Raw genomic sequence first — 22,068 nt, 5'->3', positions numbered from 1 at the left:
AACCTAGCCAAGAGCTTACTCCTAAAAAAGAAGCCTCAGTCAGCACCTGTCGCCCCTGTCAGTGAGGGACACAGGTGGAACCCCGGGACAAATTTATGGTTTCCCATCCACTCATCAAGGTTGTGCTTGAACAGGATCAGAGAGGTACTCTGACATGTATAGGAAGTCTATTCCAGAGACAGGGTAGCCTCTGGGAGACAAACCTCTCTCTCCAGCAGGTTTTGTTGATGTCACATATTAGATTTAGGCCTTTCGAGCGGGTAATGCACGAGGAGTTAGACTTACGGATATGGCGCATCTCTAGTAGGATTTGATATTGCCTTGTAGGTGAGAGAGAGATCACCTCTGAACAATCTGTATGATACTGAGTACAGTGATAATGATTTGAGCCTGTCCGCATAGGACAGGTGCTGGAGGCCATGGATTCTCTTTGCGAGATATTTCTGTGGCCTTTCCAGTTGGTGCAGGTGTTTGGGAGAGGTACATACCAAACAGGGCGTTATACTCAACTGCTGGCCTAATGAGGGAGGAGTACAGAGAGGTATAACCTCCATTTTTCTGGATGCAATCCCTTTATTTATGAGATGAACCAAGTAAAAGGCTTTTCTGACCACTGCCGTCACATGATGGTCGAATGTGAAATTGTTGTTAACCTGAGTACCCAGGTCTTTCACCACAGGCTGTGTGCTTAGGGGGTTGCCTTTGATGTGGTAATCAGTAGGGTCTGTGTTTTTGCAGAATGGAATGATAATACATTTTTTATGTTTCACTTAAGGCCATGACTTTGTCAACAGTCATTTGCTGCTATGAGACCCTCTTGCAGCATGTTAACATCATCTGGGGAGTCAATGACGGCACCCAACTTACAGTCACCCGCAAACTTGGTCAGCCACAGGCCTTTTGTCTTTGCCTGGTATACTGGAATTGGCTGCTACATAAACATTTGTTTATTTATAAATCTGTTAACGTGGGTAGAACACTGATCTAAATTGACCATTTTCAGGTTCAGCCCAAGTGTATACTTACATGCATATGTGCATATATGCATAAAAAAGAAATAGTGAAGAATACATTCAAATAAAGTACATTCAACTGCAGAAAAACAGCAGTCAAAGTCATAAGAATTTAAATATAATAACGATGTTAACATTTAATAAAAAAAGATCTGAACATTGTTGGTTGATGACAGGTACATTTAGAAATGGGACTCATTGCAAAGTTAAGTCCTTAGGCTTCAGTAAAACTCACAGCAAGATTAAGTCCTCAGGTTTGTAGCAAGTCTAGGATGAAATTTTAATGATAAAGATGGAGTCTTGGGGATATGAGACATTAATTTGGTTAAAGCATGTACACTTTACTTGTTTAAAGAGGTACACCTTGAGTTCCTTCTTGCAAGTGGGGAAGGAAAGCACGTCACTTACTAAACTGGGTATGGATTTCAAAGGTCGGGTGCGTGTTCTCTATGTCTTACTTTGAAGTACAGAGTGAAAAAATGGAAGATGAGGATAGAGTGCTGCCTTTTTGCGAGTATGCTGGTGAAGAAAGGGGAGAACTCCATACTGATGAGTTTCAAAATCATGGATCCTAAGAGGAATTTGACTCTCTGATGGATGGGATGCCAGTTAGTTCACTTTTCCCATATATCATGGACCTAGCAACTTTAAAAGTTTCCAAGACAGTAGTTCACATTTTAAAAGCTAAAGAAGCTACATAATGCACTAAGAATAAACGCAAAAGAGTTCTCAGACTGGATGCTTATAACTGTTTGGATGTTTTGGATGTTAGCAAGGGACAAACAGTAATGCAGTAGGATTAACTAAAGCTACAGCAGTTGGGTCAGGTTTGGGAAGAGTGTACAAACAATTAAACAAAAAGACTAAGAAACTTTAAACATCCTATCTTCCTTTTTAGGGTCACCTGGCTATCAGGAAAATTTCAGGCAGTAAGACACACATCCTCCAAAGCTGACAGAGCTGGAGAAATGGATGAAAGGTCTGTAAGAGCTCACAGTATTTTCTGAGGGACTGAGAAAAGTACAGTTGTGCTCACGTACCATTAATATAGGTGTTTCAGTGTTGCAGTCTTGACTTGTGTAATTTCTCCACCATGGAAGCCCTTGGCCAGCCCGACTACCAGAGAATATTTTCCTCTCCTTCTGAAGCCAGAGGATGCCCTATCCAATGTCACTATGTTTGGGATGGGTATAAATGGAGTCGCTGGTACCATGACTTCAGTACTTTCTTGCCCCCAACAAATAGGAGTGTCCCAGTGTTTCCTAGAGTCAGGGTGGTCACCTGACTGAGAAGGTGAATGTCCTAGCCTATTCCATAGGCCAGAGGGAAAGAAGGGAAAGAATACTGCAACAGTGAATGCACTTGAACATCTACATGTATGGTAAGTGTACAGAACTGTACTATGTTCTTCATGTTTCACTGTTGCAGTCCAGACCCGTGGGATGGTTCTCAAAGCTGAAAAAGAGGGTGGATGGAAAGATTAAGGAGAGGCAAGGATGCCCTACAAAATGGCAGTGACAAATCTTGCTCTGGTCTTGGAAAAGGTAGGAAGATGATAATGTTTGGTGAAGGTATGCACAGTGGACCAAGTGGCTGCTTCCAAAATGTCCTTAGTGGCCACCCCTTTAAGAAAGGCAGTAGAGGTAGCAGTAGCCCTAGCAGAATGTGCCCTCACTGCATCAGGAGGCTTCTTACCATGATGGCTGTAGCAAAAGGATACACAGTGGGAGATCTATTTAGAAATAGCTTGTTTTGAAACTGGCCTCCCCTGAGAGCTTCTGGCTAAGGCCACAGAAGATTGGTCTGACTTCCTGACATTCTTGGATCTAAGTGGTAATGCAGTTGCCTATGCACATCCAATGAAGGATCCTTTCTCCCTTTTTCTGAGGGTTAAGAAAGAATGTATGTAAGTGCATGGTCTGGTTTAAAGAAGTCTCTGTCACCACCTTGGGTATAAAGGAAGGGCTGGTCATGAAAGGCACTCTGTCTGGGTGGAAAATGATGAAAGGTTCCACACAGACAAGGGCCTGAAACTCTTGCACCTTTCTGGCTGAGGTAATTTCTAGTATGAAGGCTGTCTTCCAGGTCAGGAATTTTATATCAATGGAAGTCGATGGTTCAAAGGGTGGAAGGGTGGGCTTCTCTAGAATGATACTGAGGTCCCTGGGAGGAAAAGGAGGTTTCTTCTGAGGCCTAATGTGGACAATCCCTCTCAGAAAATGTTTTGATGAGAAGATGTGAAAACAAGAGGAGGTTGAGAAGGCAGACAGGCAGAAATAGTTGACACGTTTTTTTTTTTTTTTTTTATAGAGGAGTACGACAGACCTTTTTCAAAAAGCCTGGATAAGTATGGCAGGATGAAAGAGATCCGAGCTTGATGAGAGTTTTTTTCCTTCTGTCTGTACCAAAAAAAAATGAAACTTTTCCATTTGGTGTTGTAAGTCTTCATAGTGCTAGGTCAGTCTCTTGGCCACTTTTAGAATGTCCAGGACCTGCTTGTCGAGGAGAGACCCTTTCCATGGGATCAAGGTATCAGTCAAGCTGTCAATTTGAGTGTGTGCAGATTGGCGTGCATTACTGTGCTCCTTTTCTCAGTTAGCAGGTCCACTATCTGTGGCAGCTGCCATGGCTCCCTATTAGTTAGAATGAGTAATATGCGGTACCACTGTTGTCCTGGCCAATCTAGGGCCATCATAATTATCCTTGGCCATTCTTCCCTTATTTTCAGCAATACTCAGAGCAGCAGTAGTACTGGGGAGAAGGCAAAGAGGAACAGGCCTGTCCAAGGAAAGAATAAGAAATCTGTCTTCCAGGCTGACTTTGTTTTGTTTCTGCAGCAAAACTTTTTGAAATTAGCATTTTCTCTGGTGGCAAAAGGTCTACTTGTGGCAATCCCCATTTTTTGGCTATGCTGAGAAATACTTCCCAAGGCAGTTGCCACTCCTGGAGGTCTGACAGGCTCCAGCTCAGGTGATCTGCTAGCTGACTGGTTTCTCGGAGTAGATACTGTGCCATGGAAAGCCTAAACAAATAAAGGGTTGTTTGAACTTGAGTTTGTAACCTTTTTGAATGATGTTTAGCACCCACAAATCCTTGATAATGAGAGTCCAGTTCTTGTAGAAATGACGGTTCCCCCCCAGCTTGGAGGGAGGGTAGGCGAGGGGGGGGGGGGGGGAGTGCCATGCAAGAGTCATGACTGCTCCCTGCTAGGTCTCTGGGGACATGATCCTGAAGGCCTAATGTGATCAGATTGCCACATTCTAGGCCTCTGGTGCTGTATTTGGCTCTTTTCCCTAAAAGGTTTGGTAGGATAATTCCAGCTGATTCGAAGGGGGTTGGACCTGAAGAAAGTTCTTAACAGTTTGTATGGACTTGGTCTTATCCACCATTTTTTTAAGGACAGCTTCAGCCTTAGGATGAAAAAGAAAATCTTTGTCTAAGGGAGCATATAAGAGACTGGATTTGACCTGCTCAAGAAGAGACTGCTCCCTCAGCCAGGCATATTTCCTAATGAGGGATCCTGTGGCTGCTGCCCTCAGACACCTAAGAACAGGAGTTATATACATCCATTAACTTCTTTGAAAGGGCCTTATTTTCAGTCTCCATTACATTTTGATTCATCTGGTCAAAAACAGTTTCCTGGTACTTCATCATATGAAACTGGCAGATCAAAGTCCTCATGGCAAGGGTAGCAGAGGTGCAGACCTTCTTCCAGACCTGTTTAAGGCTCTGTTTTCCTTGTTTGTAGGCAAAGGGATTTTGGAAGAACTAGCTTTTACTCCCTTAAGGCCTGGAGTCAAGAGTGTTTGTGGGAATCTAGAACCCTATACAATCTGTTAGGCTTTCGAGGGGCAGGGGGCAGATAGTCTGGTTGTACTGAAGAATCTAAGAAGACATCATCTACTACATCTAAGACTGGGGGGAATGGCAAGAGGTTTATGATCAGGGAAATTAAGAAATTCCCTAATCCTTTTCTTGAATTGGGGTAGTCCTGAGCGTCCCATTTGAAGTGCTCCCTCAGGGTATGCAATGTCTCCTCAAAGGAAATATCCTTGGGGGAGGCTGAGGCAAGGCTCTCTTCAGAGTCCGAATCCCCAAAGGCAGCAGTGGATGCACCCTCCTCAAGGGTGGAGTCATCATGATCTAAATCATCCTCGGAGTCAAAATAATCAGAAAATCCCTGGGGTGGGATATCCCTCTATCCTTTCCCAGGGTATGTTTCAGGGGGAGGGAGGTGTCTGGAACTGACTAAGGAAATCAAATCCTCAGCCAACCTCACTATTCTTGTTAATAGCCTCGGATTGGGAGCTGGTAGGCCTAAGGTAAGGTGGGAGTAGCTTTTTTGTGAATGGCCTTGGGTTTTGGCAAAGGGCCGACCTCCACACTAGCACCTGATCAAACATCTGACTCCTGTGAATAGTAGGCTGAGGCGATCTCCTGATGATATCAAGAGCCATCATCGGTTTTAGTGCGGTCACTGGAAGCTGGAGTCTGCGAATTCGTTCTGGACCCGACTAAAGAGCTAAGTCCTTCAACTTGTAAGGGAGTAGAGGGACCTAAAGGCATATCTGACTCCAAAAGGGTGTCAATAGGGGCCTGTGCCACCACCTCAGTCATTGAAGGGGGCTGTGAAGGCACCTCACCTTCTTTGGCAATCACAAGCCTAGGAGGACTGGCCGACAGTGAACGAGCATCATTTGAGGTCTTAAATCTGAACTGTTTTTCCTTTTTCCATCTAGGGAGATATACATCAGCTTACCCAGCAGACGACATGGTATGAAAATGCCCTGACGACTCACTGAAATGTTTAGTTAGAGTCTCAGCCCTAAGCAAGATAGTTCTGCTATTAAAGCGAGCACAAAAGCAACAGTTAGGAATGTCATGTTCTGGCCTCAACCAAGTCACACAACAAGAATGAAAGTCCCGGTGTGATACCTGTTTGCCACAGTGGAGACAATTATTAACTTTCTCTGACATTAGTCAAAAGGCAAATTAGCCTTAGATGTCTTCCCTTCTTTGGTGCAGATCGACCGATGCACTGACTAGCACTCTGCTTCAGGCTCCAATGGCAAGAAAGAACTGAGGTCATGGTGCCGTCTGATTCCTTTTATACTCAAATGTAGTGAATTTGGATAGGGGGTTCACCGGCTTCAGAAGGAGGGGAAAATATTCTCTGGTAGTCGGGCTGGTGAAAGGATTCCATGGCAGGAAATCACACGAGTCAGGACTGCAACAGTGAAACATGAAGAACATCCGCAGCGTTCTCCCAATGAAAACACTGTTACATTCTGAAAATAGTCTCAGAGGAAGAGAAACCCCTACAGGGAGAATCAGAAACTTAGTTCAGAAATCTAAGGAGAACACTCTGTATTCATCACTTCATCTTCCTGTTCAGATTCAGTATCTTGAATCTCTTTGGGAAAAAAGGTATCCCTTCTTTTTACCAGAAACTACTTTATAAGGAAGATCAACAGTCTCAATTAAACCCTGAGCCAGACAGACCCAGTAAACTATTCCTGTCTAATGAAATTTGAGGAGAAGCAGATACATGTTCAGTTCCCTATTCCTTTTTAACAGGAAAAAATGGGGTCAACAGTGTTAATAATGGAAAGCAGCAGGTTCCTCAGGGATGGGCACAACATTCTGACAAAACAAGGAAGCATCCACTGTTCCTTCTCCCAGGACTGACAACAGTGGTTCCTTCTGCCCATTAAGGAAAGCCAACAACCGCAGAGGATTTGGCAAACCCCACAGTCCACTGTGGCTTTTGGTGCTACACCAGAGGGATCTAGGGTAAAAGGTGAGTGGTCTGAAGTAGAACTAATGGCTAGACCACAGTCACCCACCTGCTGCTGAGACAAATTACTGGCTTGCTGTGGTGGCAAAGGCTGTTTGCTTAACCTTTTCTTTCTGTGACCAGAAGAACGTCCAACCATGGGGCGAGCAGTCTGCTCCATGGTCAAGACAAAAATGGTCTCCTTTCCCAGGGAAAACAAGCAGCAAAAGACAGTAAAATTAAGCCTCTTAACATCAGTTTTTCACATAAAAATACAACAAAAAGAACTTTAAAACAATTTACCATACCCAAAAAGTAAAATAAATGCAATTTCTGCACAGATAATTGCTTTAAACAACTTTTAAACTAACAGGAAAGAATAGCGTTCTCATTTAAAAGTACAATACTGTCTCATGGCAGTGAATTAAAACTGGAACTCCTAGCTTTAAAATAGTTTTCCTAACAGGAATGTATTAGTAAGCAAACATTTTTTTTTATCTGGAAGGCTTTTCCCCAAAGTGAACTTATCTGCCCAGCAAAGGAACAGCACGAGCCAACTACTGCTCTTCAAAAGCCTCAGGGGAGTGTATTTGTAGTCGTCAGGAAAGCTCTGAAGGGCTTGGTGCTCATTCATCTTTTCATCCAGCTCATTTAGTGCTGAATGACTGTCTGGGTGCATGGAAGCTGGCCGGCTGTTATATCTTATGCAGGATACAACCTATATAGCCAAGGCTACTGCAGCAGTGATCAATATGATGAACATCTTCTGAATATGGTCTACTGCCTGTGCTTGTAATGGTGTCAACTACTTATTGTTTATGTATGAACCTATGAAGTCAATATAACTGACACTACAAGTCAAAGACATTTGATTACAAGTTCTACTGTAGACATACAATTTTCTTCCCTGGATCTTTTAAGCTATGATTCACAAATTCAAAGTCATGATCAATTCAGACAATATTTACCACACTTATCAACCATGAAATAAAATTACTCATTGTTAATCCGCACAGTTTGAAAGTAATTCTTTTTAATGAGTTGAAATAAAGCAGCACTTACCGGTACAAACTGGACATCCTGAAACAGCTCTTGTATAAACCTCCGAGAAGGAAGGCGAAAGGTGCAATGTGCAAGTAAGTAAGAAACTTCTGAGTAGAGGCAAATATCTTCAAATGCATGGGGAAATTTCTCTTTAATTCTGAAATGCAATGAAGAGGAAAAGCTACCATTAAGCAGTTCTCTTGCAAGTTATATTCAAGTTAAAAACTGGAATTTGCTGAAAGGCTATATATTTTAGCACTCTCAAATCAATTCTCTACTACATGGTACATAAACTTGTTGAAAACAACTTAACCTGCATGTCAGATGCTACTTACTGCACATTCTTGTGCCCAAGAAAATGGTAATTAATGGCAAACGGTATTAAATGCTAAGAGAAAACTACTCACTTATAGACTTTTTAGCAATAAGACTGTTTAGCACTGGGCGGCGCAGTGGTGCAGCGGTAAATGCTGTCGCCTCACAGCAAGAGGTTCTCCGGTTCGATTCTCGGCTGGGGTGCCTTCTGTGTGGAGTTTGCATGTTCTCCCTGCGTTCGCGTGGGTTTCCTCCGGTTTCCTCCCACATTCTAAAAACATGCTTCTGGAGCATTTCTCCCCGGGTCTCCACTGAAAACAGGATCTGTGGAACCTAGTCGGACTTTCCCGGTCAACAAATGTTAAATAAAAAAAAAAATAACAATATATATCCAAGTTACCAGCTGATCTGTGATGAGTTCCTTATTGGTTTCTTATATATTTAATTACATAAAACCCTTACACATATAGGTTTTACAATGCAAAATTTGTCTTTGCATTTCTTATTTCATATTTCGCTTCCCAATCCCCCCTCTTTTTGCCATAACAAAAACTTAACCTTTTTAACCATTTTATTCAAATCCAAAAGCTTACTATATATTACTTCCAGACATCTTCCATTCCATGAAAAAGCATGCACTTGTAAAGAAAATTTTCTCCATCTTTCTTATTTCTTTTCATCACTAGACCTATATATACCATAGGATATCATACACATACTGACTTCATTAAGACATTCTGTTCTGAATACCTTTGCAACTTTTACAAGGCACACTTAATTCATACTTTTGCATTCCATGAGCATGTTTCACTTTGCTTCTCTAAATCAAAACTTTTTAAGTTACACATCCTTTCCTCTTGCTTTCTGTACCTCATAATTGTCCTTTTCTAGTAACTTGTTCAAAGATAGTCTCCTCAGGAAGTAAGTCTATTCCCACAATTTTTCCACTTTTTTGCTATTTTAAAATACACTTTGCCTTATGTTTTTCTAGCTGCCATTACTCTTATTATATTACTCCTTTCTCAGAAATACATTCAAGCCTCAATTTCTTTAACAAAATTTTCTTTTGTTACTCAAACAAAATGTTGTCCATCAGTGCTTTCCTTCCTTTGTTCATCTTAACACATCTCCAAATCTGTTCACACTTACTGTTCGGCATTACATACACACAAGCGCACACACACACACACACACACACACACACACACACACACACACACACACACACACACACACACACACACACACACACCTATGTATATAAAATGATGTCGTGTATTAACAGTAACCATACTTTTTCTTTTGCATTGTAACTATCCTTCTTTTTACTGAGTTTAACTTAAAACTCCATAAAAATATAGTAAAAATTAACTGCAAAACTTATTTTCTTTGTCAGAAGGAAGTACACATTTCCCTGAAATATACCAAATGTCCCCATATTATATCCTTTCTTTTTAATTATGTCCTCTGATATATATTCTTCCTCTATATTTTCTTTTTTTCTGAATTTGATTTCTAATACAAAGGCCTCATTTTCAGAAAAATATAACCTAACATATCTTCTCTTCACGAACATTTTTATTTGACTTTAAACCCAATTTATCTAGTTGAAACTCTTCCTCCTTAATCTAAATTCTACTCTGTGCTATCAGATCATCATCAGTTTAAGACAAAGCAAAAATATATTTCTCATTGTCAATCTTCCATCTAGCTTATTTTACTGTACTCCATAAGTAATATAAATATAAACCTGCTCATTGAGCAGCCCTGCAGTACTTTTCTTTATGTCTATTTTTTTCTCCAAGCCAGTCATCCATTTACTATTACTTCTACACATTTTTATACACTGACTAGTAATGTTACATTTTTTCTCTCCTATTCCATAAAATTTCATAATACTTCAGGCTTCTTCATGGCATACATCATAAAAGGCCTCAGCCAGAAGACAAATAAGTGTACTGATTCATTTAACCTTCAACAATACTAGTCACTTGTTGTGCAGTTTGTACGAATCTGACAACAGCAAAGGCAGTTTCATGGACCCATTAATCATTAACTACTGACTTGATGTCCATGCAGCCCAACACAGCAGCCTGGAAGTCAGGTCTGTCAGATCAGATGGAAATGCCACACATACTGAAATGCCCAGGAAACTACTGGTGTTTTTTTTTTCCATTAGTTTATGAAAATATGCTTTTCTTACTGTTACTTTTTGCGGTACATATGCTCTTGTCTTGTCATGACGATTCTAAAATATGAAGTTTTCACTTTAATTTCTTCACTAGAACTATATTTACTAAGTTTAATGAAGTAGTGTTTGCATTTCTTGTATGGTGTGCAACTGTGAGGGATTTCCCGATTCTGAGTTATGCGGTCCTACATTCTGATGATGCAATGGGGAGGAGGAGGGTAAACAGCTTGTAGTAAGTAGATCTGTATATTTTTTGTAGTCTGGAGCAGAGTTTAACACAGAGTGACAGACTGCAGCACAATCAATCAGTTGCTCAGTTAAGCGATCAGCAATGAATTGGTTACTATATGTATTTACATTTAAATAAAAAGTAACAAGAGAAATGGAACAGTATACAATTCCTAATAAAATGTAATAACATGATAAAACACTGTAATAAATAGCTTACAAAAACATGCGACTGGAGCATTTCTTCCAAGCCTCTGCTGAAAATTGGCTTTGTTCCAAGTCGGAGTCTCCCAGTTAACAAATGTTAAATAAAAATAAAAGTGTCTACCACAGGATGTCATTGTGTAATACCGATAACCGACTCAGTGGTGTGGTATATTGAAGATTTACCCATGTTTGGCTTTGTTTAATCTCAAAAAGTACAAAAGAAAGGCCAAAATTGAAGTACCAAAACCAAGTAAAAATAACAGAACCGGACTTCTGTAGTATAAACCAATAAAACAAAGTTTGAATATAAAACGCACAATTGCATGAGTGCTTTCATCTTCTAAGGAGGCTTCATCAGATAAAATACATACCACAATAAATGCTCTTTAATACTATAACGTTAACGTGTATCAAATGGGTTACATCTCATCCATATTTAAAGGCATCATCACCTAATTTCAACTTAAAATATCAACTTTTTCCTTTAAAATGGGTCCAATGGACACCTGATCGTTCAGCCCGGGGGGGGGTAGTGTTGAATTTTAACTGCCATTTTGACTGGCAGAGAACACTTCTGAAAAGGGAATTGATTTGGCAGTTAAAATTCATTTATTGTGGTATGTATTTTATGTGATGAAGTCTCCTTGGAAGATGAAAGTGCTCATGAAATTATTTGTTTTATATTAAAACTTTGTTTTATTGGTTTATACTACAGAAGTCCGGTTCTCTCTTTTTTACTTGGCTTTGTTTAATCACTTGGGCTTCACCCTTATGATTAAACCACAACAACTATGGGTAAATCTTCAATATACCACACCCACGTCACTGATTACTGCTATAGTATCTACTCCTGGCATAGAAAGACTTCCTTCAATTCAATACCTCAAGGTGTTGAATTATATACTGTTTTCCTCCTTATGACATCAAAAGGCATCGGCCACAGAATTCGGAAGTAAATGGACAACTGTTCATCATGCAGTACATACAAACACAATTTTTTAAACTTAATAAATACAGGTCCACTGACGTAACCAAAGTGAAAAAAAAACATATAATTTAGAATCAGAAAGCCCACTTTACATAATGAGAGAGCAATTATAACAAAAAGTGGTAAAAAAAACTTTGTGCTTTAATTAACAAAACACAAACACAGCCAAAAAATTAAATACAGAGCGGGGATGCAGTAACAGCAACTCTGAACAAGTGTGCAGCAACTGTATTCAGCTTCTTTCTTTACTTTTGAATAAAGTACGCCTAAGTTAGAAAGATGCCACCTATTATGTCTATGCTTATGGCCACACCAGTGGAAAAACTTCTTTTACACAGGGTGTGCATAAACTGAGAAAGAGTAGGGAAGAATGAGAAATGCAGTGAGGATATCTATAAGTACACCCCAATGAATTAAGTGTTTAGCTGCTGGTAGTCATGTAGACAACACCCTGTCTCTGGCATTTTCTCAATTTCAGTTGTGCATATGTGGTATTTCTCACCTGTGTGTATTGTTCACCCCCCCAAAGTGGATTACCGACATGTAACGTGAAAATGCTTCAATGTATGACAGATCTGGGGAAGGATGACTGCTAAGGTTTCCTGTGCATCAAGGCCTGTCCTCCTACCATTAGAAGATAAGGGTTTCTAGACTCTGGATCTAGATCTAGGGAAATATGACTGACGAGTCTTCCTATGCATCAAGGTCCATTCTCCCACCTTTAAATAATCATGTTTTTTAGAGTCTAGATCTAGATTCTGCAGAGATTAGAACTGCAGAAGAGAAAGAATAGCTCAGAATTGTAGTTATTATGACCTTTAGCATTACTTTCAGATTCTGGAAATCAGACCCCATTTAGATCAAAATGCTCCAGTTTTGTACAAAAACAAAGTTTGGTCATGCTTACAAAGACGCAAAAGGTGAAAGTTTCCAGGACTAGTGGAATCATTTCTTTTCCTTTGGAGCATCCTGTTTAAAATGTTACTGTATCTCACACAGGATGAAGGCACACCTGTAAAAAGCTAAGCATTTACTTCTCTGTCATTAACTTTTTTGTGTTTTATTACAAATGATGTTAAAAATTTAATAAAAGTTGGTTGCAAAGCACTCTTAATCCCTTAGCTCAGACATTCATCTAGTACTTCTATAAAAGGCTCTCATTTATTAAACTCTTTACAAAATTAATAAAATAATTATATCCACACCCAAAGACCCATCTTCATTAACATCTTTTGATATTTGTAATTCATACAGTTTTGTATTTTCTTCCACTTTTTATTTCACTTATTTTCATACTCCATCTTATAATCACCCATTGTTTTGTTTTTAGAACATTTTTCATTACCCTATTTTTATACTGGGACCTTTATTGGGGGGGGGGGGGCTATGAATAAGTTTATTATCTCTCTCATTCCAGCTGATTATTTTTTCCCCAAGAATCTCCACTGATTGTGGATGAACACAACCTCCATCAGCACTTATCTAGAGGAAAATAGTTTTTTATTCAGACATGTCCAAGGGTCAGCTCCCAGTGTTCTCTCCTGTCCATCTGATGAACCTAGGCATCTTGGGGCAATGTAGAAATTGCCTCATGTATACAGACAACACTCTCCTCCTACCACCCAACACTACAACCTGTGAGAGATGCACTTATCTAGCCAAACTGGAGGTAAAGCTCTCTCCAATCAAGACTGAACTTGACAGTCAAGAGGAGAAGGTAAACACTTGCACCACACCACACTCATCACATAGTCTCACCAAATCTATACCACCAAATTCCACACACAGAAACACAAAAACATTTGCAAAGGCTCTCAATAATAATCTGCTCAAGCAACACAGACCTCCAAAGTAGAAATGCAAGCAACCTCCACCCCCCAACACAACCTAAATGACACACAGCCCGCAGACTCAGTGTGCCACTCAACCACAGCCAATAAGGCAAAACAATGTACCCAACACACTAGTCATAGGTGACTCTATAGTCAGGCACACTGATGTCCCACTCACCAGGCTAAACAAGGAGACGGTTACTGTCAGCTGCTTGTCGGGTGCCAGGATCCGCCACATAACCCACGCACTCAGGTCACTCCATAACAAGTACAAATATGACTCTGTCATTGTCCATGTTGGTGTGAATGACCTGAGACGTACCTCCCTGGACTACATGAAAAGAGACATGGAAGAGCTCTCTGATCTTGTAGCCCAGGCAGGTATGACCCTAGCCCTGAGTAGCATTCTGCCATCACCTAGAATGATGCCGCAGTACAAGGACAAAATGATTGACTCCAACAATTGGCTAAGCTTCTGGTGCCATTCTAAAGGGATCCAGTATCTGTCTGCCTGGGATGACATGGTCGACAGACCACGATGCTTTGCCAGAGATGGCCTGCACCTGTCAACCCTGGGATTCCGGATACTGGCTAAGGTTCTTGCCGCCCCTATAGTGCCTTTTTTAGGCAAGGTTCAAATGACAAATTCACCATCGTAACAGGAACAGGCAAGCAAAAACTGAGGGTGATGCTACTCCATGCTAGAAGTCTAAATCTCAAAATGCACTCACTTGAGGCACTCCTTAAAATGGAGAACATCGATATCTGTGCAGTGACTGAGACCTGGTTCAAGGCTCCAGAGAGCACCCCTGCACTACCAGGCTATAACTCATACCACACTTTTCGGCCATGTAACCTGGACTGGAACACCAAAGGCGGAGGTGTATCCATATTCATTAAGGATATCCACACCTCCAGGCTAGTTGCTCAGCATAATGCAGCCAAGGTTATTCAAGTGCAACTAACTCTGGGCAAAACTGCAATCCAAATTGTACCTTGCTACAGATCACCCACCATGCCCCAGGATTCCCACTCCTCTTTTCTTGATGTACTGGAAAATATTAGGGTTCAACCAAACACCCTAATAATGGGCGAATTCAACTACCCCACCATTAACTGGGAAAACTACTCATGTACCAACTCCTTCGCTCAACGCTTTCTGGAATTCATAAACTCCAATGCCCTGGATCAACTTATCTGCACCCCCACCAGGGGAAACAATATCCTAGATCTAGTCATTACCAACATGAGTGACCGGTGTTCCACACCTGAAGTCAACGCCTCATTGGTCCAATCCGACCATAAGCTAATTACCCTAGATATCCACATCCTGCCCCCACCCTCCATTAAGGTAACCATGTTAAAAAATTTCTCCAAAGCCAACTTCATGCTTCTTACAACAGAAGTGCTGAACTTCATGACACCTATGCAGATGGACAATATAGTTACGACTACTGAATCCTACACAATTGCACTTTATAAGCACTTACATGAGTGCATGGATCGTGCCATCCCAAACAGAACCAAGTCGCTATCCTCCAAAAAAAGGAAGCCAATCTGGTGGTCCCCTGCCATAAACAAACTGTACAACAGAAGGAAGAAACTGTTGTAAAAGAGAGTAAAATCCCACTAGTGGAGGAGCTCCTTGGTCAGCCTCAGTAAGAAGCTGCGATCCCAGATAAAATCCTCCAAAGCTAGTTATGAAAACAAAATTGCCACTGATTCTAAAGACAACCACAAAGCATTCTATAGCTATTGTCAAGAATCTCAATGGCAACACTCAGATCTGCTCTGAGTTACAGCACAATGGCACTAAATATACAGACCCAACTAATATTGCCAACATCCTGGCAGATAGGTTCAGTGCTAACTTTACCCCCCCTCACCCCCTAAAGAGCCCATCTCTATACCGGAAGAATGCAAAGTTCCTGTAATCACGGCTGCACAGGTAAAAAACACACTCTCTAAAGCCAAGAACACAGCATCCATGGGACCAGACAACATCCCAGGCTGCGTTCTACACGAACTACAGAACAAACTGGCACCCCACCTAAGTGTCATGCTCAATCATAGCCTCACCTCAGGTTTTGTGTCTGCTGAATGACGCACAGCAACGGTCATCCCACTCCACAAGGGGGGAGCCACCATGGACCCAGGGAACTACCGCCCCATTAGCCTGACGAGCCTGGTCTGCAAGGCCATGGAACGTATCATCATGGAACTTATAAACAAAGACACTGGTAATCTCCAAACTCTGGACCCCACCCAGTTCGAATTTGTAAAAGGCAGATCATGTTTCCTAAACCTGACATACATCTTTGAAGCAGTCACCAAAGCCGTAGACAAGGGTAAGGTGGTTCACACAGCCTATCTAGATCTTGCCAAGACTTTCGACACCATCCCCCAACTCTGGAATTATAGATAAACTCACTGAACTAGGTATAAATCCCTATGTCACAAGATGGGTTGCCAACTGGCTCACTGACAGAACCCACACTGTGAAAGTAGCAGACTCCAAATTCGATTTCAGACCAGTGACAAGTGGAGTACCACAGGGTTCAGTCCTGGGTCCCCTCCTGTTGGTATCTACTTGTCTGAAGTACAGGCTAACACAGAAGGTCTTTGGCCAACGAAGTTTGCAGATGACTGCAAACTAGGAGCCATAATCGAAACTCCTAACGATGTGGACATCCTACAAAAGGGCCTCACTGAGACAGATGCCTGGTGTCACAGCCATGGCAACTCAATGCCAAAAAGTGCATTGTCATCCCCTTTGGTAAAAACTCTGTACCCATGAACTACAACACACCGAAAGTGTGATAGGAGACCTTGGGACACAGGTGGACATTAGTCTCTCCTTTGATAATCACATTGCCACAGTAGTCAGGAAATCCTTCTACGTGGCACACCTTATCACAAAAGGTTTCTCATCCAGAGAAAAAGAGGTCATTGTTCCCCTTTACTCATCACTCATGAGACTCATTATAGAGTACAACGCCCCTTTTGGTATGTACCTCACAAGACATCTACAACAACTGGAAAGGCCGCAGAAATACCTCACAAAGAGGATTACCGGCCTCAAACAGATGCACTATGCAGACTGTCTCAAAAAACTCTAGCTTTACTCAGTTGCATATCACCTACTCAGAGGTGATCTCTGCCTAACATACAAAGCTATGTCAAACCCAAAGCTGTTGGACATGCTCCACTTAAAGAAATCCCAATCCCTCCGAGCTACACACTCTAGGGACCTAAACCTTGTCACCACAATAAACAGAACATGCCGGAGGGATAGATTCCTGTCCCAGAGACTTCCCATACTCTGGAATAAACTACCTACCTATATCAAACAAAGCTCCTCATTAGTACTCTTCAAGAAAAATCTTGATGATTGGATGGGAAATAGGAAATTCACCCCGGGGATCACTTCTGTGGCTCTGCTCGACAGTGGCACAGGAAAATAATTTTCTTGGGTGGCAAAAGCCAGGGTACCTTTTTGTCTGGGCTTGTATAGGCCCTTGGGCCAATAGCCTAGTACCTACCTATGAACCCCAAGTAGACTCCAAAGAAGAAAGCAAATATTGGAGGTATGATGGGGAAGAAAGAGGTAACTGGGGACATATTTTTTTTGAGAGTGTAATGAGTTGGCAGACTTTAAAGATTCCCTGCAGACTGCTCTGCTGGAGATACTGGGTGAGCAAACTGCTGTAACTAAGAAAATGTTTTGTTTGAGCTATGATACAAAATCGGAATTTCCTACACATGGAAAAGCCTTTTATTTTACATTTCTTTACTGGGACAGTCCGACTGGACACATGTCCATTTACAGCAGAGGCCTGGGGAGAAAAGCTCCACATTCAGTACAGAAAAACAAATAGTTGAACGATATGATACCAATATGATCATCTATATAGAAGCAAAAAATTGACAATACATAAAAATACAACTTTCGATACAGAAACAGAAAATGACACTAGATAAGCATTATAACTGACTATAGAGACAGACAGAGACTACTTAAAGAAATGAATTAGTGTAAGTTTAGCATGGGCTAGTATAAATATTAGAAACTTGAGCAGAAAAAATAATTCCTTATACTGCAGAAAAATTACAGTAAGTATAATTGGATATGAAGCTATCTGGGGTGGTAGAAACAGTGAAGGTTAGGTAATGCATAGACATAGCCAGGAATTCATTAAGTGTAATTTAAGTGAGTTTTTGAACAGCATAATAGTGGAGGTAGAAGATAAAGCATGTTATTCCAGGATTTAGCTACATTATGGGAGAATAGTGCTTTACTGCGGTGGTGGTGCTGCGGTAGCGTTGTTGCCTCACAGTAAGATGTTGTCCTATTCGATTCTCAGCTAGAGCGTCTTATGTGTAGAGACATGCGTGAATGGGCGTACCTTCGTTGAAGGTTGTGTGTCAGGCCCGGCAACTCGGCATGTAAAAATCTACTGCCAATCATTAGCGGACCGGAGTTCCGTTGTGGCGACCCCTAACCGGGAAAAGCCGAAAAGACACAACATGGGAGAATAGTGCTTTGTCTTCAGTGTTGTTAGCCTTAGAGATACAAAGGCGCGACTTGCCAGGGGTGCAAAGGGGACCATTTGATTTGTAGGGAGTGAGTAGGTGACTTAGTGCTGGGGTTCTATCAGGATGTCTCACAATATTGTAGGCAATGATTAGTTGATGGTAATTGAGTACTTGGGGAAATTCTAGCCATTGTATTCCTTTACAGCCTGACAGTAATGGGTTCTGAAGGTGCAGTTATTAGCGAACTTGGCAATTTTGTTGTAACATGGCACAAGTCTAGCAAGATCATGTCTTCTAATATGAGTAAGGATTGGTGCCGCATACATTAGAGTGGACAATAGATGGGTTTGGGCTAGGAAGATTCGTGTCTGTAAAGTGTTCCCATTTTTTTATGGACTTTTTTGATGGTTTGTGAAACGTGGATATCAAACTGTAGGTTTCTGTCAACGTCTACACCCAGGAGTTTGGTGTGATCAGGGGGGGTGATGACAGTACCATTTTTGGAAGTGACTGAGAAGGACAGAGAGATAGGAATAGATTTGTTGGGGGTGAAAAGAACCAATTTAGTCTTTTTGGGATTTAGCATAAGTTGGATCTGAGTAATCCAACTTTCCACTAAGCTGAAGGAATCCTGAGTAAGTTGCTGTAACGTAGTAAGTGAGGGTGCAGAGCAGATAAGAGTCAAATCGTCTGCGTACTGTATGAGTGTAGCAGGCTGGGTGGAGGTATGAAGATTGTTAGTGAAAATAGAGAAAAGAAGAGGACCTAATATAGAGCCCTGTGGTACACCTATGGCTGTTGGGAGTAGAGGAGATAGTATACCTTGCCACTGGACAGACTGCTGCCTATCTGACAGATCATTTTTAAACCAGGCAATGGTTAGAGGGGCAAAGGCTAGAGAGGCAAGGGTGTCTAGAAGTAGGGAGTGTGAGACCATGTCAAATGCTTTCGAGAGGTCTAAAAATATAGCAGATACAAAGTTGTTGTTGTTTCTGTGTTGGTTTACCAAGTTAGTAAAAGAGAGAAGAGCAGTTGTGCTATGGTGTTGCCGGAAGCCATGTTGTGTGGAGGAGAGAAGATTGTGTGAGTTCAGAAAATTCATTACTTGAGAGTAGATACATTTTTCGAGTAGTTTAGACAGAGGGGATAGAATGGCAATTGGACGATAATTAGAGAAATCATAGGAATTACCACCTTTGTGAAGCGGACTAATACAGGATAACATCCATAGTTGAGGGATGTAGGATTCCTGTATGGAACGACTGATAAGGATGGATACAGGGTAAGATATGGACTCAGAAGCTACTTTTAGGAAGTTAGCAGGTAGATTGTCTGCAGCAAGGGTGGTAGGCTTCAGTTTTAGGAGGAGTTTTTTAATAGTAGAGGTAGGAACAGATGAGAGCGTAAAGGAGTGAATGTTATCGGGGTATTTTGTTGAGATATTGAAAGTTTGCTTTTGAATAGCTGGGAGGATAAACTCAGGATAGTGTTGATTAAATTGGGAGGCAATGTCTTTAGTTATTGTTGGTGAAGGTGGGAGTTGGAGTGGTGGTTTTTACCTGGTTTTAACAGTGAGTTGATAGTATGCCAAAACTTTTGAGGGTCTTTTGAGTGATTATTTTGGGCAGCAAGGAAATAATTCTGTTTATCCAATTTGGTTTGTTTCTTGGCCTGATTTCTGAGTTGGTGGTAGTTTTGTTTGGATAGGCTAGTGTTTTCTCTTTTCCACATTTTCCAAGCCTTATCTCTTGACTTCAGTAGGACTCTTGTGTCCCTACTTAGCCATGGTGCGTAGCTTGTCTTAACTTTCCTAATGGGTGCTACTAAATTTAGGACATTAATGAAAGTGCTATTAATGTACTCGATTGCCTGGTCTAAACTTAGTGTTTTAAGTGTTTCCCAGTTACATTGTTTTAGAATGGAGTTAAGATCTTGTATATTTAGTTTGCGGTCATCTCTGACTTGTCTAAAAGCTATGGGCAAGTTGATGCGTTTACGAAAGAGGACTGTGGGGAGATGGTCACTTAAGAGTGTCTGGTAGGCATCCTGTCTGGTAGTTTTGTTTGGAGCAATTGACTAGCGTCCAGTCTAGTTTAGATTGTTTTTTTTAAATCTATTCTAGTGGGTTCTTAGATGAGTTGGGAAAAACCAAAGAGATTGATGTGGTCAGTGGGGTTGTTAGAGTTACATGCTAACCAGTCAGTATTTAGGTCACCTAGTAGGATGATTTCCTGTGGAAGATTATCTGTAGTCCAGTGTAGGATTTCTTCAGTGGTGAGGGAGCTATTTCCTGGGGGACTGTAACAGCAGAGTACACTGATTTTTTTGTTGTTTATATACAGGACTGACCCTAAGATTTTGGCATTTTGAAATTTAGGTAAAGGGGTTTTATGTTGAGTGTACTTTTAAAGAGGATAGCAATTCCACCTCCCTTCTTGCTTACTCTATCCTGTCTTAATATATTATAGCCTGGTGGAAGGATTTCCTCATCTTGGGTGTTTGGTTTTAGCCAGGTCTCAGTAACGGTTAGTATGTCTGGGGGAGTAGTGGGCTATAAATGCATGTAGGTCAGGAAGTTTGTTAGATATACTCCTAGTGTTGATATTAAGTATTGATAAGGTTTGTTTGGTTGATAGTAGAGTGTTAAGTGGTCCTGGGTTTGGGTGTACGTCTCCTGAAGTGAGGAGTTTCTTTGCGATAAATAGTATATATTTAATAGTATGTGTTACTTCTGTGTTGGGTTTAAGTGATATTTTTCTAGTGTAAGAAATGGTTATGTGAAACTTATATATGCGTAGTAGTGAGTTGTCTTTAAATAATGTGCCAGTGATAGGGAAATCTGAGGGTGTGTTTGATTTTGTGTAAGCATGTGTTATATGGAATACAGTGTTTTCTAATGTTGTGTTAGTATGAATGGTTGTGATGTAGGTTAGGTATGGGAGTGTAAAACAGAATTTCTAGTCTGAGATGCATTTTTTTAGAGAGTGGTGGTTGGATACTGTTGGTGTGATTTGAGTGTGCAGGGAAGAGTGAGGGTATGCTGGTAGGTACTAAGTTTGTATTAGTGAAGAGTTAGTAGGGAAAGTTAGGCCTAACAAACTAACAAAAAACAAACAGAAATACTGCAGTGTTTATAACAGTAGCAAAGAATTATGTAGTATTGTACAAGTAACTCCACAATTTCAGTTTACACATTTAAAATACTTCTTATAACAATAAAATATCAGACTACAGTGTTTAAACAAGACAAAAAGTGTCATCAGCTCTGAGCCTAATTATGTTGGCTGCCAAAAAAGCAATTACTAGAAAATGGAAATCAAAGTCTAAACCAACTTTACTAGCAGTAGCAAATATAGTAACTAAGATAAAACAACTGGAATTGAGATCTTTAGAAAAGGGTAGGAGCAAATTACATAGGAAAAAATGGGGATTGTGGGAACAATACATGCAGAGGAGGAATAAGGTTTAAAAGAAGGCATGATCTGAATGAGCTATGTAATGTTTGATTGACAATAATTGAATAGATTATAAAGTATGCTTAATGTGTGCAATTGTAATTATGTCAATGTGGTTTGTAATGTCTAAATGTTTGTAACCGAACTGTGTCAGTATGGTTTTTCATTTACATAAATGTAAGCTTGTCTATGTCATACATGACAATTTAATAAAGATGTTTCTTGTTTTAAAAAAAGTCATTTTTAATGGAATGTTGAAAGGAGGAAATGCAAAGTTTGTACACAAAAAATGAGCCATCAAGCAGAAGGGGACTCTGCTTCTTAGTCTTCTGATAATAAAGCACACGGAGAGACAGTGAAACCTTTTGCACTGTTGCAATGGAAAATACTTGAGAGACAGAGAAAAGGACAGGAGTTGAAGAATCAGAAGTACTGTGGACTGAACCATAATCTGCAGCTGGGAGATGGAGATGAATAGGAAGA

At 40.8% G+C, this 22,068-nt stretch overlaps 1 protein-coding gene across 1 annotated transcript in view; it reads right to left on the bottom strand.

Moving 5' to 3' along the window:
- Positions 1 to 22,068, bottom strand: part of RICTOR (RPTOR independent companion of MTOR complex 2) — a 3,179,211-nt gene that overhangs the window by 123,348 nt on the left and 3,033,795 nt on the right. Inside the window, exon 37 of the mRNA XM_044069875.1 lies at positions 7,852 to 7,990. Within this exon, the coding sequence (XP_043925810.1) occupies positions 7,852 to 7,990 (139 nt within the window). The remainder of the gene's footprint in view (positions 1 to 7,851; positions 7,991 to 22,068) is intronic.

This window comes from Protopterus annectens, chromosome 1.part0 (assembly GCF_019279795.1).
Source record: "Protopterus annectens isolate FY-2018-M chromosome 1.part0, PAN1.0, whole genome shotgun sequence".
Classification (NCBI taxonomy): Eukaryota; Metazoa; Chordata; order Ceratodontiformes; family Protopteridae; genus Protopterus; species Protopterus annectens.
This window is presented reverse-complemented; position numbering and strand designations above follow the sequence as displayed.